This window comes from Salmo salar, chromosome ssa06 (genome assembly GCF_905237065.1).
Source record: "Salmo salar chromosome ssa06, Ssal_v3.1, whole genome shotgun sequence".
NCBI lineage: Eukaryota > Metazoa > Chordata > Actinopteri > Salmoniformes > Salmonidae > Salmo > Salmo salar.
This window is the reverse complement of record NC_059447.1, coordinates 5,604,017-5,621,484: the sequence shown is the minus strand read 5'-3', so window position 1 is coordinate 5,621,484 and position 17,468 is coordinate 5,604,017. Positions and strand designations below refer to the sequence as shown.

Here is a 17,468-nt window from a genome sequence, read left to right as displayed (position 1 = left end):
CATCACTGTGTTGCAGCAGCAGTCTAATTAATAACACACTAAGTGACATCACTGTGTTGCAGCAGCAGTCTAATTAATAACACACTAAGTGACATCACTGTGTTGCAGCAGCAGTCTAATTAATAACACACTAAGTGACATCACTGTGTTGCAGCAGCAGTCTAATTAATAACACACTAAGGGACATCACTGTGTTACAGCAGCAGTGTAATGGATAACACACTAAGTGACATCACTGTGTTGCAGCAGCAGTCTAATTAATAACACACTAAGGGACATCACTGTGTTGCAGCAGCAGTCTAATTAATAACACACTAAGTGACATCACTGTGTTGCAGCAGCAGTCTAATTAATAACACACTAAGTGACATCACTGTGTTGCAGCAGCAGTGTAATGGATAACACACTAAGTGACATCACTGTGTTGCAGCAGCAGTCTAATTAATAACACACTAAGGGACATCACTGTGTTGCAGCAGCAGTCTAATTAATAACACACTAAGTGACATCACTGTGTTGCAGCAGCAGTCTAATTAATAACACACTAAGGGACATCACTGTGTTGCAGCAGCAGTCTAATTAATAACACACTAAGTGACATCACTGTGTTGCAGCAGCAGTCTAATTAATAACACACTAAGTGACATCACTGTGTTGCAGCAGCAGTCTAATTAATAACACACTAAGTGACATCACTGTGTTACAGCAGCAGTGTAATGGATAACACACTAAGTGACATCACTGTGTTGCAGCAGCAGTCTAATTAATAACACACTAAGTGACATCACTGTGTTGCAGCAGCAGTCTAATTAATAACACACTAAGGGACATCACTGTGTTGCAGCAGCAGTCTAATTAATAACACACTAAGGGACATCACTGTGTTGCAGCAGCAGTGTAATGGATAACACACTAAGGGACATCACTGTGTTGCAGCAGCAGTCTAATTAATAACACACTAAGTGACATCACTGTGTTGCAGCAGCAGACTAATTAATAACACACTAATTGACATCACTGTGTTGCAGCAGCAGTCTAATTAATAACACACTAAGTGACATCACTGTGTTGCAGCAGCAGTCTAATTAATAACACACTAAGTGACATCACTGTGTTGCAGCAGCAGTCTAATTAATAACACACTAAGTGACATCACTGTGTTGCAGCAGCAGTCTAATTAATAACACACTAAGGGACATCACTGTGTTACAGCAGCAGTGTAATGGATAACACACTAAGTGACATCACTGTGTTGCAGCAGCAGTGTAATGGATAACACACTAAGTGACATCACTGTGTTGCAGCAGCAGTCTAATTAATAACACACTAAGGGACATCACTGTGTTGCAGCAGTGATGTATTTTAATACAAAATAGAACGAGGTTGTTTTCACCCAAAAACAGTGAAACAAACAGTTTGTCTTTTTTAAACATATGAAAAATAATGGACAACACAATAAGTGACATCACTGTGAGTGTCTTCTCAACAGGAGAGCAACTGGTGTCTTAATAAATGGGTGTGTGTGTGTGTGTGTGTGTGTGTGTGTGTGTGTGTGTGTGTGTGTGTGTGTGTGTGTGTGTGTGTGTGTGTGTGTGTGTGTGTGTGTGTGTGTGTGTGTGTGTGTGTAAATGGGTGCACATGTGTGTGTGTTGCCATAATAATAAAGTCAGTATAGCAAGGCTATGACGTGGTAGAGAGACTGCCCTCAACTGGTCAAACTATACAATGACAGCACTCATTGTGGAAACGACCCTGCTGGCTCCTCCCCTTAATCACGACAACACAAGCAGTTTGTTTCTCTCTCTCTCTCTCTCTCTCTCTCTCTCTGTCTCTCTGTCTCTCTGTCTCTCCTTCTCTCCCTGTCTCTCTGTCTCTCCCTGTCTCTATCTGTCTCTCTCTCTCCCTCGGTCTCTCTTTCTCTCTCTGTCTCTCCCTCTGTCTCTACCATTAACTTTCTCTACTTCCTGCCATGTGGCTCACGTTATACTTCCTCTAACTGTGATCATTTTTGTGTCCTTTACGGCACCCTATTCCCTATATTATAGTGCCCTATGGGGTCTCTGTCAAAAGTAGTGTACTATATAGGGAATATGGTGCCATTGGGGACGTAGCCCATGATTCTATAAGAGGCCTCTCAGGGTACAAACTAATGACTAGATGGAACTATAACACATGTGCAGGACACAAACACACACACGCACACACACACACACACACACACACACACACACACACACACACACACACACACACACACACACACACACACACACACACACACACACACACACACACACACACACACGCGCGCGCGCGCTGAAAAATAGAACAAAGAACACTTGGAAAGAAACAAATACAACAAATAGAACAACAAAATAAAAAATGTAAAATATAAGGAGTTTATTTCAGCATAAATACATGAAGCCTTAAAATTACATAAAAAATAAATACAGATTGCCTCTTATATAAAACAGACATTTCTATGTACATTAAGTACAACATATTTTACAATATAAATATAGCTACTGTACCTTTAAAGACATTATATATTCATATACACATACATTCATATCTTAAAGGGATAGTTCACCCTAAAAAATGTAAGTTTACAGTACCAATGTTTCTCCATTTCGGCATTGATTTCTCCTAATACATACTCTCCTTATATAGAATCTACATTAAATATCTTTGACTCTACTTGACATCGGGTATTTTCTGAGACATTAAAACATCTGAGAAACTTTGAGTTTGGAGTGAACAGTCCCTTTAAAACACATTTCTGAGACATATATGTGTATATATATATATATAACCTGTTTTTAGAGAGAACAGTCCCTTTAAAACACATTTCTGAGACTGTTTTTCATGTTCCTTGTTTCTTTCTTTGGTATTTTAGTTTGACTGGAAGACTTGTGTAAAGTTCCTTATTTTAGATTCCGTTCTGCTTTTTTAAAGCCTCTGAAACACGAAGCGCCGTGCCACCAGTCCCATGACTAAACGCTCTGTAGACAGGGAGAGTCACACATGGCACCCCATTCACTATATAGTGTACTGCATTGAACCAGGTCAAATACATCCCAAATGGCACCCCCTTCACTATATAGTGTAATACTTTTCACCCGGTCAAAAGTACATCGTATGCCCTACATGGTACAGTACTTTTGACAAGGGGCGGCAGGTTAGAGAGGTGACCTTGAGCAAGGCACTTAACCTCCCCCACAACAACAGCTCCCCGGGTACCCGGTGTGGCAGCCTCCTGCACCTCTCCAAAAACTGTATGTGAGTTGGTATGAAGCAGAAGTCACATTTTGATTGGACCTCGTGTGCAGTTGACCAATAAAGTAATCTTATCAACCAGCCTCCTTTCCAGCCCAGTCTGGTAACAGTTCTCCCTGCGCTGTGGGGCGCATCATCCAGGCTAATTCATCTGGACTACTTTTGACCAGGCAATAGACCTATGTAAGGAATGGGCTGCCATTAAGGAGCGAACACACATACTTCCTGTGGTGGCTGTGACTGTAGAAGGCTGGTAAAATACACTGTCTCTAATATTCCCTGACACAAGTCCAGACCTGTCCTGAGGACAGACTACAGACAGCAGCAAACAACTAGCTGGTCCATATCTGACAATAATAGAGTTATAACACACACACACACACACACACACACACACACACACACACACACACACACACACACACACACACACACACACACACACACACACACACACACACACACACACACACACACACACACACACACACACACACACACACACACACTCACACTCACACTCACACTCACACTCACACACTAAAATATACAGACAGACTCAAGTGGAAGATTTGTCAGACATGACAGCTGAGTGAAGTGGCAGATCGATGTGTCTGTGTGTGTATGTGTGTGTGTATTTTTACAGCATTATTCACCAGACGCGACACACGACTCAGGAGCGAGTGACCCCCCCGCGTCTCCATGGAAACTGGCAGCACACACACAGGGTCTGTCACTATTTTACTCTTATTATTATCTATCCTGATGCCTAGTCACTTTACCCTGACTTCATATACATATCTACCTCAAATACCTTATTATTATCTATCCTGATGCCTAGTCACTTTACCCTGCCTATATGTACATATCTACCTCAAATACCTTATTATTATCTATCCTGATGCCTAGTCACTTTACCCTGCCTTCATGTACATATCTACCTCTATTACCTTATTATTATCTATCCTGATGCCTAGTCACTTTACCCTGACTTCATATACATATCTACCTCAAATACCTTATTATTATCTATCCTGATGTCTAGTCACTTTACCCTGCCTTCATGTACATATCTACCTCAAATACCTTATTATTATCTATCCTGATGCCTAGTCACTTTACCCTGCCTTCATGTACACATCTACCTCAAATACCGTATTATCTATCCTGATGTCTAGTCACTTTACCCTGCCTTCATGTACATATCTACCTCAAATACCTTATTATTATCTATCCTGATGCCTAGTCACTTTACCCTGCCTATATGTACATATCTACCTCAAATACCTTATTATTATCTATCCTGATGCCTAGTCACTTTACCCTGCCTTCATGTACATATCTACCTCAAATACCTTATTATTATCTATCCTGATGTCTAGTCACTTTACCCTGCCTTCATGTACATATCTACCTCAAATACCTTATTATTATATATCCTGATGTCTAGTCACTTTACCCTGCCTTCATGTACATATCTACCTCAAATACCTTATTATCTATCCTGATGTCTAGTCACTTTACCCTGCCTTCATGTACATATCTACCTCAAATACCTTATTATTATCTATCCTGATGCCTAGTCACTTTACCCTGCCTTCATGTACATATCTACCTCAAATACCTTATTATTATCTATCCTGATGTCTAGTCACTTTACCCTGCCTATATGTACATATCTACCTCAAATACCTTATTATCTATCCTGATGCCTAGTCACTTTACCCTGCCTTCATGTACATATCTACCTCAAATACCTTATTATTATCTATCCTGATGCCTAGACACTTTACCCTGCCTTCATGTACATATCTACCTCAAATACCTTATTATTATTATTTGTATTACTATGAACTGGGAGGGTACCCTGCTGTTACACTGTCTGTCCCTGAACTGGTAGTGTACCCTGCTGTTACACTGTCTGTCCCTGAACTGGTAGTGTACCCTGCCGTTACTCTGTCTGATAATACATACAGCACAGAACACAGAAGTGCGTCCCAAAAGGCACCGTATTGCCTAGTGCACTACTTTGGACCAGAGTCCTATGGGAAAGTAGTGCACTAAATACGGAATAGGGTGCCAATAGGAACACAGGCAGAAGCAGACATACAATCACTCTGGTTTTGAATGAAACCTGATTCATTAGGTACCAGGGAAAAATTGCACATGTATCCATTACAAATTCATAAATTACAAATTCATAAATTACAAATTCATAAATTACAAATTCACACATTCCCTATGATTTCCATTCATGACTGGTTAAGAGGGATGACTCAGAGAACGTCCCATCACTGTTATAGGCTTTCTTTTTATTCTAGACCAGTAGCTCCTGTACAACCTTTGGATGAGGAAGTAGTCTGATGTTTCATCCATCCCGTCTGTCTATGTATCTCTCTGTTTGACTAGGCCTGTTGTTGGAGGATATTAGCTGTTACCTTTTTGTTAACCTCTGTTTTCACCTGTAATCCTTTTATTCGTTTCCAGAAAAGATAAGTTGGTTATTCTCCAGGTTGCAGATGCTGGCAGTTTATGTTGCCTGCCCTGCCCAGCCCCAAGCTACTCCTCTGGGGTCGGCCCAACCTGATCAGCCGGTGGAGATGGCTCCAGGCATACGCCAACCGGCCAGACACTAGGTCCAATGAGGCTGGGTCCACACCTGCCCAGAGGTTCCCTGCCAAACCCCCCAAACGTCCCCCCGAACCCTCCACTGGACCCCCCACTGGAGCTCCCACCGCCTCCTTGACCAACTTAGGTAGAGCCACAGAGTCAGGTAAGATGGAGCTGCTGTCGCTCCCCAGGAAGAGGTGATCCAGGGCCCGGTTCTGGAGGCTGTCCCTCAGGCTGCAGACCAGCTCCTCCATCCTGGCCACCAGATAGCGATCCTCCCAGGCCTAAAAAAGAAAGACAAGTAGACGGTCAGTAAGATGCAAAAACCTTAGTAACCTATTTACAAATGATTCCAAACATATGTGTACATATGATAGAGCAGATCAGCCTATAGAGGACAATAAATCAGGACGGATAACAGGCCTCCAATCAAATCAAAGTTTCTTGTCATGTGAAGGGATGGGCAAAAATGACAAATTACAATGACAAATTATAATTACAAATTACAACAGCAAAATACCGTAAAGATTAATGTATCAAAATAAATTACAAAAATATGTTTGCAAAGTATTGTATTTAATTCAAATGCATGTATTGTGTATATTAAAAGACAAAAATACATTTGCAAGTAGCCCCCTTAACAAAACAGCATTGTCAGTAATGATTACAGAGACACCTGGCTTGATTTGACTGTGATACGTCTTTTTTTATCCTCCTTAGTTTAATGCACTGACTGCTCCCGAGTGGTGCAGCGGCCTAAGGCCCTGCATCTCAGTGCTCCTTAGTTTAATGCACTGACTGCTCCCGAGTGGTGCAGTGGACTAAGGCCCTGCATCTCAGTGCTCCTTAGTTTAATGCACTGACTGCTCCCGAGTGGTGCAGCGGACTAAGGCCCTGCGTCTCAGTGCTCCTTAGTTTAATGCACTGACTGCTCCCGATGGTGCATGACTAAGGCCCTGCGTCTCAGTGCTCCTTAGTTTAATGCACTGACTGCTCCCGAGTGGTGCAGTGGACTAAGGCCCTGCGTCTCAGTGCTCCTTAGTTTAATGCACTGACTGCTCCCGAGTGGCGCAGTGGACTAAGGCACTGCATCTCAGTGCTAAAGGCTTCACTACAGACACCCTGGTTCCATTCCAGGCTGTATCATTACCGGCCGTGATTGGGAGTCTCATAGAGCGGCGCACAATTGGCCCAGCGTCATCCGGATTAGTGTTTGGCCGGGGTAGGCCGTCATTGTAAATAAGAATTTGTTCTTAACTGACTTGCCTAGTTAAATAAAAGGTTAAATTAATTAATTTTAAAAAGGTCACTCTGGATAAGAGTATCTGCTAAACGACCAAAATGTAAATGTAAAAATTAAAAGCAGACTGGTTATTATAATTGGCATTGTTTCGGGGCGGAGCTCATTAGAATAATACCCAGCATGTTTTGCGAGTCTTAATTTTCACATTTATATTTTGGTAACTTAGCTCTTATCACACCATAGTGCCATCAGACTTCTGATACCAATGCAGGATGAAAGGGGGACATAAAATGGTAATATAAAAATGGTATAGAAAAGTATTTTGTATTTTAAAAATACAAATTACAGCTCTCTAAAGTATCTTGTTACAAAATACATTGGATTGTACTTTATGCCAGTGAAAAAATAATTACAAAGTACTCAGGAGTAATTAAAATAAGGAATACTGCCCATCTCTGGACATATGCAGAATACATACTGCATAGTGTACACAGTACAATGAAATACTTCCTAGCAAGCTCTACTCTCTAACAGTGCAGCATCTATTTAAAATATTCAGCAAAAATAAATAGTAAATAAAGCAGTAAGAGAAGACAATACAAGTACCTATTAAAGGTAGGGTGTAACCTGTAGTACCTATTAAAGGTATGGTGTAACCTGTAGTACCTATTAAAGGTATGCTGTAACCTGTAGTACCTATTAAAGGTATGGTGTAACCTGTAGTACCTATTCAAGGTGTGGTGTAACCTGTAGTACCTATTAAAGGTATGTTGTAACCTGTAGTACCTATTAAAGGTATGGTGTAACCTGTAGTACCTATTAAAGGTATGGTGTAACCTGTAGTACCTATTAAAGGTATGTTGTAACCTGTAGTACCTATTAAAGGCATGGTTTAACCTGTAGTACCTATTAAAGGTATGGTGTAACCTGTAGTACCTATTAAAGGTATGGTGTAACCTGTAGTACCTATTAAAGGTATGTTGTAACCTGTAGTACCTATTAAAGGTATGGTGTAACCTGTAGTACCTATTAAAGGTATGGTGTAACCTGTAGTACCTATTAAAGGTATGGTGTAACCTGTAGTACCTATTAAAGGTATGGTGTAACCTGTAGTACCTATTAAAGGTATGGTGTAACCTGTAGTACCTATTAAAGGTATGGTGTAACCTGTAGTACCTATTAAAGGTATGGTGTAACCTGTAGTACCTATTAAAGGTATGGTGTAACCTGTAGTACCTATTAAAGGTATGGTGTAACCTGTAGTACCTATTAAAGGTATGGTGTAACCTGTAGTACCTATTAAAGGTATGGTGTAACCTGTAGTACCTATTAAAGGTATGGTGTAACCTGTAGTACCTATTAAAAGTATGGTGTAACCTGTAGTACCTATTAAAGGTATGGTGTAACCTGTAGTACCTATTAAAGGTATGGTGTAACCTGTAGTACCTATTAAAAGTATGTTGTAACCTACCTCTACAGTACCTATTAAAGGTATGGTGTAACCTGTAGTACCTATTAAAAGTATGGTGTAACCTGTAGTACCTATTAAAGGTATGGTGTAACCTGTAGTACCTATTAAAAGTATGGTGTAACCTATAGTTCCTATTAAAGGCATGTTGTAACCTGTAGTACCTATTAAAAGTATGTTGTAACCTGTAGTACCTATTAAAAGTATGTTGTAACCTGTAGTACCTATTAAAGGTATGGTGTAACCTGTAGTACCTATTAAAGGTATGGTGTAACCTGTAGTACCTATTAAAGGTGTGGTGTAACCTGTAGTACCTATTAAAGGTGTGGTGTAACCTGTAGTACCTATTAAAGGTATGGTGTAACCTGTAGTACCTATTAAAGGTATGGTGTAACCTGTAGTACCTATTAAAGGTATGGTGTAACCTGTAGTACCTATTAAAGGTATGGTGTAACCTGTAGTAACTATTAAAGGTATGGTGTAACCTGTAGCACCTATTAAAGGTATGGTGTAACCTGTAGTAACTATTAAAGGTGTGGTGTAACCTGTAGTACCTATTAAAGGTGTGGTGTAACCTGTAGTACCTATTAAAAGTATGTTGTAACCTGTAGTACCTATTAAAGGTATGGTGTAACCTGTAGTACCTATTAAAGGTATGGTGTAACCTGTAGTAACTATTAAAGGTATGGTGTAACCTGTAGTACCTATTAAAGGTATGTTGTAACCTGTAGTAACTATTAAAGGTGTGGTGTAACCTGTAGTACCTATTAAAGGTGTGGTGTAACCTGTAGTACCTATTAAAGGTATGGTGTAACCTGTAGTACCTATTAAAGGTATGGTGTAACCTGTAGTACCGATTCAAGGTATGGTGTAACCTGTAGTACCTATTAAAGGTATGGTGTAACCTGTAGTACCTATTAAAGGTATGGTGTAACCTACCTCTACAGTACCTATTTAAGGTATGTTGTAACCTGTAGTACCTATTAAAGGTATGGTGTAACCTGTAGTACCTATTAAAGGTATGGTGTAACCTGTAGTACCTATTAAAGGTGTGGTGTAACCTGTAGTACCTATTAAAGGTATGTTGTAACCTACCTCTACAGTACCTATTAAAGGTATGGTGTAACCTGTAGTACCTATTAAAGGTATGGTGTAACCTGTAGTACCTATTAAAGGTATGGTGTAACCTGTAGTACCTATTAAAGGTATGGTGTAACCTACCTCTACAGTACCTATTTAAGGTATGTTGTAACCTGTAGTACCTATTAAAGGTATGGTGTAACCTGTAGTACCTATTAAAGGTATGGTGTAACCTGTAGTACCTATTAAAGGTGTGGTGTAACCTGTAGTACCTATTAAAGGTATGTTGTAACCTACCTCTACAGTACCTATTTAAGGTATGGTGTAACCTGTAGTACCTATTAAAGGTATGGTGTAACCTACCTCTACAGTACCTATTTAAGGTATGTTGTAACCTGTAGTACCTATTAAAGGTATGTTGTAACCTGTAGTACCTATTAAAGGTATGCTGTAACCTGTAGTACCTATTAAAGGTATGGTGTAAGCTGTAGTACCTATTAAAGGTATGGTTTAACCTGTAGTACCTATTAAAGGTATGGTTTAACCTGTAGTACCTATTAAAGGTATGGTGTAACCTGTAGTACCTATTAAAAGTATGTTGTAACCTGTAGTACCTATTAAAGGTATGGTGTAACCTGTAGTACCTATTAAAGGTATGTTGTAACCTGTAGTACCTATTAAAAGTATGTTGTAACCTGTAGTACCTATTAAAGGTATGGTTTAACCTGTAGTACCTATTAAAGGTATGTTGTAACCTACCTCTACAGTACCTATTAAAGGTATGGTGTAACCTGTAGTAACTATTAAAGGTATGGTGTAACCTGTAGTACCTATTAAAGGTATGGTGTAACCTGTAGTACCTATTAAAGGTATGTTGTAACCTGTAGTACCTATTAAAGGTATGTTGTAACCTGTAGTACCTATTAAAGGTATGTTGTAACCTGTAGTACCTATTAAAGGTATGGTGTTTCCTACCTCTACAGTACCTATTAAAGGTAGGGTGTAACCTACCTCTGCAGGAGAGCTGAGTAGCAGACGCAGCCAGGCCGTCTTTAGTGTGTAGGAGGAGAGGACTGACCTCCAGAGCGCCCCCCGGTGGCTGTCCAGTGCCTGGCCACCCAGGTCACGCAGGGCCTTGGTCAGCTGGAGCACCTTGAGGTGGCAGGAGGGCTGTGGGGAGCGGCCACGGAGCCAGCCCAGCAGACGCTGCTCCTGGCGGGGGAAGAACAAAGTCCACAGGTCCCTCTCCTCGCTCTGCTGGTTCTGGTGCTGGTCTGGAATGAAAGGAGAGAACGGATGGATGGATGGATGGATGGATGGATGGATGGATGGATGGATGGATGGATGGATGGATGAAGGACAGAAGGAAGGAAAGAAAGAAGTAAGGAAGGAAGTAGGGAAGGAAAGAAGGAGATAGGGAATTAATGATTTAGTGAATTAAATAATGAATGAATAATGAATTGATGAACAAAGAAAGGAGAGAAATTAAGAAAGAGTAATATACTTTATTGAATTTGTAAATGATATCATATATTTACACCTGAACACACCTGTATTTGACATCGCCACTGAGGCCGTCGTTTCCATGGGAACCAGGTAGACCCCGTCTCCGAGGGGGATGGCGGGGAGGAGCCGTATTGCCATGGAGATGTGACAGCAGACGTAGTCGGAACGCGGTGTGAGGCGGAGCTGCACACGGTCGTCGGCCAGTGCCAGACTCAGCGTACAGCGCTGCTCAAAAGGGTAGCGCACGGTTGCTAGGCAACGCTGGACTGCCGGGTAGAACCAACGGAGGACGGAGTCCGGGGTCAGGCGATAGACTCCGCCCCCTCCTCCTGACACTGCCGTGACCCCTGACAGTGACCTCGATGACCTTTCGGGCGACTCCCGAGAAGGGTGCATTCGTAAAAACGTGTCAGTGAAGTTGCGGTGTTTTCGTAGCCAGTCACCACGGCGAGGAGTCTCTAGACTGCACCGTGGCACGCCGCTCCACCCACTGTCCTCTGAGCTTTCCCCTTTCATCTCTTCCTTCACCTCGTCCTTCAAGTCTTCCTTCCCTTCTTCTTTGACCTCTGTCTGCTCCTCCACCTTGCTGTCGTCCTTCTGGACATCCTTCACTTTATTGCTTCTTACCCTCATCCTGTTCCCCTTCCCTGACTTTCTCCCGTTCTCTTTAACCTCCACCCTCTCCTCCCTCACATCCTCCTTGCCCTCCCCCTTCCCCGACTTTCTCCCGTTCTCTTTAACCTCCCCCCTCTCCTCCCTCACATCCCCCTTGCCCTCCCCCTTCCCTGACTTTCTCCCGTTCTCTTTAACCTCCCCCCTCTGCTCCCTCACATCCCTCTTGCCCTCCCCCTTCTCCTCTCCCTTCTCCTCTCCTCTCTCGTTCTTCTTCTCCTCCCCCCTCCTCTCCCCCCTGTATACTCGTGGCTCCAGTCTCAGTTCTCGGGGTATCTTCAGAGGTACCAGGATGTCATAGTAATCTGGAGCGCCCACCTTGTGCTCCTCGTATGAACTGCCCACCTGCAACCAGACCAGACAAACAAGGATTATGTGAGTCCCAAATTGCAACCCAATTCCCCAGAAGTTTGTTTACGTAGACCATCAACTATGTTAACTAATTAATAATTTAACAACAAGAAGAGAAAATGTTATCTTCCGAAACTCACCTGCAGGAAGTCTCCCCGGAACGCCAGAGAGGACTCTGGGATACCTCCAGTGGCACGTCCGGCTCTGACCAGCTCCCCGACCAGTTTGGCCACGTGGGCCTTGCTGTGCCCCAGGACGTGAGGAGACAGACGCACCCAGCGCTCGTAGTAGTCCTCCAGGACCTCTCGACGAGACCAACCCGATTTCAGAGCCCCGTCAGCGGCCTCGAGAGGCACCCTCTGGGGCCCCCCTGGGTGGGTGGAGCAGTACCTGCCGGTACACATTGATATGAGTCAATTCATATTTGAACAGATGGCTACTTAGTGCAATCAAGGGAGTGAAGGAAACCACAGCATTATGGGTATTATTATGAGTTTTCAAAAGCAGAAGCAAGAATCACCATAGTAACCGTGCAACTCAAACAGAGGGAGAGACAGAGAGAGAGAGAGAGAGAGACAGAGAGACAGAGAGAGAGACAGAGAGACAGAGAGAGAGAGAGAGAGACAGACAGAGAGAGAGAGAGACAGAGAGAGAGAGAGAGAGAGAGAGAGAGACAGAGAGAGACAGAGAGACAGAGAGAGAGACAGAGAGAGAGACAGAGAGAGAGACAGAGAGAGAGACAGAGAGAGAGACAGAGAGACAGAGAGAGAGAGAGAGAAGAGAGAGACAGAGAGAGAGAGAGAGAGAGAGAGAGAGAGAGAGAGAGAGAGATAGAGGGAGAGCGAGAGAGAGGAGAGAGAGAGAGAGGAGAGAGAGGGAGAGAGAGAGAGCGAGAGAGAGAGAGAGAGAGAGAGAGAGAGAGAGAGAGAGATAGAGGGAGAGCGAGAGAGTTGAGAGAGAGAGAGGAGAGAGAGAGGAGAGAGAGGGAGAGAGAGAGGAGAGAGAGAGAGAGAGCTAGAGAGAGAGAGAGAGAGAGAGAGAGAGAGAGAGAGACAGACAGACAGACAGACAGACAGACAGACAGACAGACAGACAGACAGACAGACAGACAGACAGACAGACAGACAGACAGACAGACAGACAGACAGACAGACAGACAGACAGAAAACACATACCTGGAGGTGACAGCCCCCCTAGACACTATGACAAAACAACCCACAAAAACGGGTCAGAACTCCTGCAGCTCTCGTCGCACGCTGGGTATGTACATAGTCAATGGTAGTCTTCAAGGGGACTCTCACGGTAGGTACACCTACAGCTCATCTCTTGGCAGTAGTACTGTAGACTACTTTATCACTGACCTCAACCCAGAGTCTCTTAGAGCGTTCACAGTCAGCCCACTGACACCCCAATCAGATCACAGCAAAATCACAGTCTATTTGAACAGAGCAATACTTAATCAGCAGGCATCAAAGCCAAAGGAACTGAGTAATATTAAGAAATGCTATAGATGGAAGGAAAGTAGTGTAGAAACCTAACAAAAAACAATTAGGGAACAACAAATTCAATCCCTTTTAGACAACTTCTTGGACAAAACGTTCCACTGTAATAGTGAAGGTGTAAACTTGCCAGTAGAAAATCTTAACAGTATATTTGACCTCTCAACTTCCCTATCAAATCTAAAATGTTCAAATAGAAAACCGAAGAAAATGAACAACAATGATACATGGTTTGATGAAGAATGCAAAAACCTAAGAAAGAAATTGAGAATCCTGTCCAACCAAAAACATAGAGACCCAGAAAACCTGAGTCTACGCCTTCACTATGGTGAATCACTAAAACAATAGAGAAATACACTACGGAGAAAGAAGGAACAGCACGTCAGAAATCAGCTCAATGTAAATGAAGAATCCGTAGACTCGAACCACTTCTGGGAAAATTGGAAAACACTAAACAAACAACAACACAAAGAATTATCTATCCAAAATGGAGATGTATATATATATGGGTAAACCACTTCTCCAATCTTTTTAGTTCTATAACAAAGAACAAACAGCAAAAACATTAACATGATCAAATACAAATCTTAGAAAAAACTATTAAAGACTACCAGAACCCACTGAATTCTCCAATTATATTGAATGAACTACAGGACAAAATAAAACCTTCCAACCCAAAAAGGCCTGTGGGGTTGATGGTAACCTCAATGAAATTATCAACTATACAGACAACAAATTCCAATTGGCTATAATAAAACTCTTCAACATCATCCTCAGCTCTGGCATCTTCCCCAATTTGTGGAACCAAGGACCGATCACCCCAATCCACAAAAGTGGAGACAAATTTGATCCCAATAACTACCATGGGATATGCGTCAACAGCAACCATGGGAAAATCCTTGTAAAATCTACATAAAACACCAAATAATGCAGAGCAGAATTAATGATCAAAATCCAGAAAAGAGCTGTTAAATTCTACAACCACCTAAAAGGAAGAGATTTCCAAACCTTCTAAAACAAGGCCATCACCTACAGAGAGATGAACCTAGAGAAGAGTCCCCTAAGCAAGCTGGTCCTGGGGCTCTGTTCACAAACAGATCCCACAGAGCCCCAGGACAGCAACACAACTAGACCCAACCAAATCATGAGAAAACAAAAAGATAATTAGTTGACATATTACAAAGAATGAACAAAAATACTGAGCAAACTAGAATGCTATTTGTCCCTAAACAGAGAGGACACAGCGGCAGAATACCTGACCACTGTGACTGACCCAAACTTAAGGAAAGCTTTGACTATGTACAGACTCAGTGAACATAGCCTTGCTATTGAGAAAGGCCGCCGTAGGCAGACCTGGCTCTCAAGAGAAGACAGGCTATGTGCACACTGCCCACAAAATGAGGTGGAAACTGAGCTGCACTTCCTAACCTCCTGCCAAATGTATGACCATATTAGAGACACATATTTCCCTCAGATTACACAGACCCACAAAGAATTAGAAAACAAATCCAATTTTGATAAACTTCCATATCTATTGGGTGAAATACCACAGTTTGCCATCTCAGCAGCAAGATTTGTGACCTGTTGCCACAAGAAAAGGTCAACCAGTGAAGAACAAACACCATTGTAAATACAACCCATATTTATGTTTATTTATTTTACCTTTGTACTTTAACCATTTGTACATCATTACAACACTATATACACACACAATATGACATTTAAAATGTATATTCCTTTGGAAGTTTTGTGTGTTTACTGTAATTTTTTTATTTTATTTCAGTTTTGTATATTATCCATTTCAATTGCTTTGGCAATGTAAACATATGTTTCCCATGCCAATAAACCCCTTTGAATTGAATTGAGAGAGAGTGGGAGAGAGAGAGAGAGAGAGAGAGAGAGTAGATATGATGTGTGTGGACTGGGTACCTTATGAAGAGGTAGCAGAGGACACAGGCCAGTAGTAGTTTGATGAGGGAGAAAAAGACAGGAGGGCCCTGGTCAGAGCAGGGCTCTGTCCCAGCCTCGTACCCAGGATCGGGGCCTGATTCTGGGCCTGATTCTGGACTTAGCCAGTGGGTTATGTGGTGGTGGAAAACCAGACCTGTCAACACACAGGTCAGCAGAGGCCAGAACACCCGCAGGTTCAGAGTGTACACACTCATCCTCCTCTCTCTCTCTCTCTCTCTCGCTCTCTCTTCTCGTTCCCTCTCTCTCTCTTCTCGTTCCCTCTCTCTCTCTTCTCGTTCCCCCTCTCTCTCTTCTCGTTCCCCCTCTCTCCTCCTTTCTGTTGCTCCTAGGTTCCTTCGTTCTTTCTCTTCTTCTTGTCTGTCTAGGACTTGTTCTTTAGCGATGCCAGAGAACTGAGACAGGGTCAGGGCAGGCTAACCCATCATGACTCTCTCTCTCTCTCCTCGTTTCCCTCCTCTGCGCCTCAATGTTCTTCTCTCTGTTTTCTCCTCTCCTTCCTTCTTGTAACAGAACTCCCACTTCTTATTCTTCTTCTCCTCTCCAGCTTGTTTGTTCAGTTTAAAGTCAGTTGAAGTTCCTCTTCAGAAGTTGCTCCTCCTTCTCTCTTCTTCAATCTGTCCCTCCTGTTTTTCCCCTCCTCTTCAGAGCTGTATGATGTCAGGTTTATCTGTCTTTGTGAAGACTCCTCTCGAACAGGTTCTCTCTCTCTTGTCCTCTTGTTCTCTCTCTCTTGTCTTCTCTTTTTCCCGGTCTCTCGCTCTCTCTCTGGTTTTTCTGCCAGTGAGCTCAGAGAGAGGAATTTTTGTTAAAAGAAAATAGAGGGAGGAGGAGGAGAGAGAGAGACTGGGCAGCAACACTCTCCTCCCACCTCTTAAAGAGACAAAGACATTGTTTCACATCTCAACATTACATTTAAAAGGAGACTCAGGCCATGTCCCAAATGGAACCCTATTCCCTGTATAATGCACTACTTTTGATCAGAGCCCTATGGGCCCTTGTTGAAAGTAGTGCAATATTTAGGGAATAGGGTGCCATTTGGGACACAGAGGCTATGCCAGTTACTGTAGCAGCATTGACAATAAGTGACAATAAAAGTTATTCAACTGCATTTGACTGATTTGATATATACTTCAAACTGAGTGTACAAAACATTAAGAACACTTTCCTAATATTGAGTTGCACCCCTCCTTTTGCCCAGCTTCAATTCGTCGGAGCATGGACTACACAAGGTGTTGAAAGCGTTCCACAGGGATGCTGGCCCATGTTGACTCCAATGCTTCCCACAGTTGTGTCCAGTTGGCTGGATGTCCTTTGTGTGGTGGACCATTCATGATACACAGAAACTGTGGAGCGTGAAAACCCAGCAGCGTTGCAGTTCTTGACACAAATCGTTACGCCTGGCACCTGGATTCACCTGGTCAGTCTATGTCATGGAAAGAGCATAATGTTCTACACTGGTAACAAAGCATTACTAACAGTCTTGGGCAGTTATTGTGAGGACAGACAAACTACTTTGTAAAGGCTAAGAGAATACATTAACTTATTATAGAATATAATATATTAAAGAAGTGTTTCTACAACTTTAGTATGGCTGTGATACAGTGGGAGGAAAAAAGTATTTGATCCCCTACTGATTTTGTATGTTTGCCCACTGACAAAGAAATGATCAGTCTATAATTTTAATGGTAGGTTTATTTGAACAGTGAGAGACAGAATAACAACAAAAAAATCCAGAAAAACGCATGTCAGATGTTATAAAATGATTTGCATTTTAATGAGGGAAATAAGTATT

At 42.3% G+C, this 17,468-nt stretch overlaps 1 protein-coding gene across 1 annotated transcript; it reads right to left on the bottom strand.

Moving 5' to 3' along the window:
• Window positions 1-4,976: 4,976 nt before the first annotated feature.
• On the bottom strand, window positions 4,977-16,614 carry LOC106606334 (inositol 1,4,5-trisphosphate receptor-interacting protein-like 2). Its single transcript, XM_045719637.1, has 5 exons — window positions 15,635-16,614; window positions 12,347-12,596; window positions 11,228-12,200; window positions 10,689-10,951; window positions 4,977-6,170 (listed from the first exon to the last, which is right to left on the bottom strand). Exons 1-5 carry the CDS (start codon window positions 15,868-15,870, stop codon window positions 5,778-5,780), a joined length of 2,115 nt encoding a protein of 704 aa, XP_045575593.1. The 5' UTR covers window positions 15,871-16,614; the 3' UTR covers window positions 4,977-5,777.
• Between the last annotated feature and the right edge of the window lie 854 nt (window positions 16,615-17,468).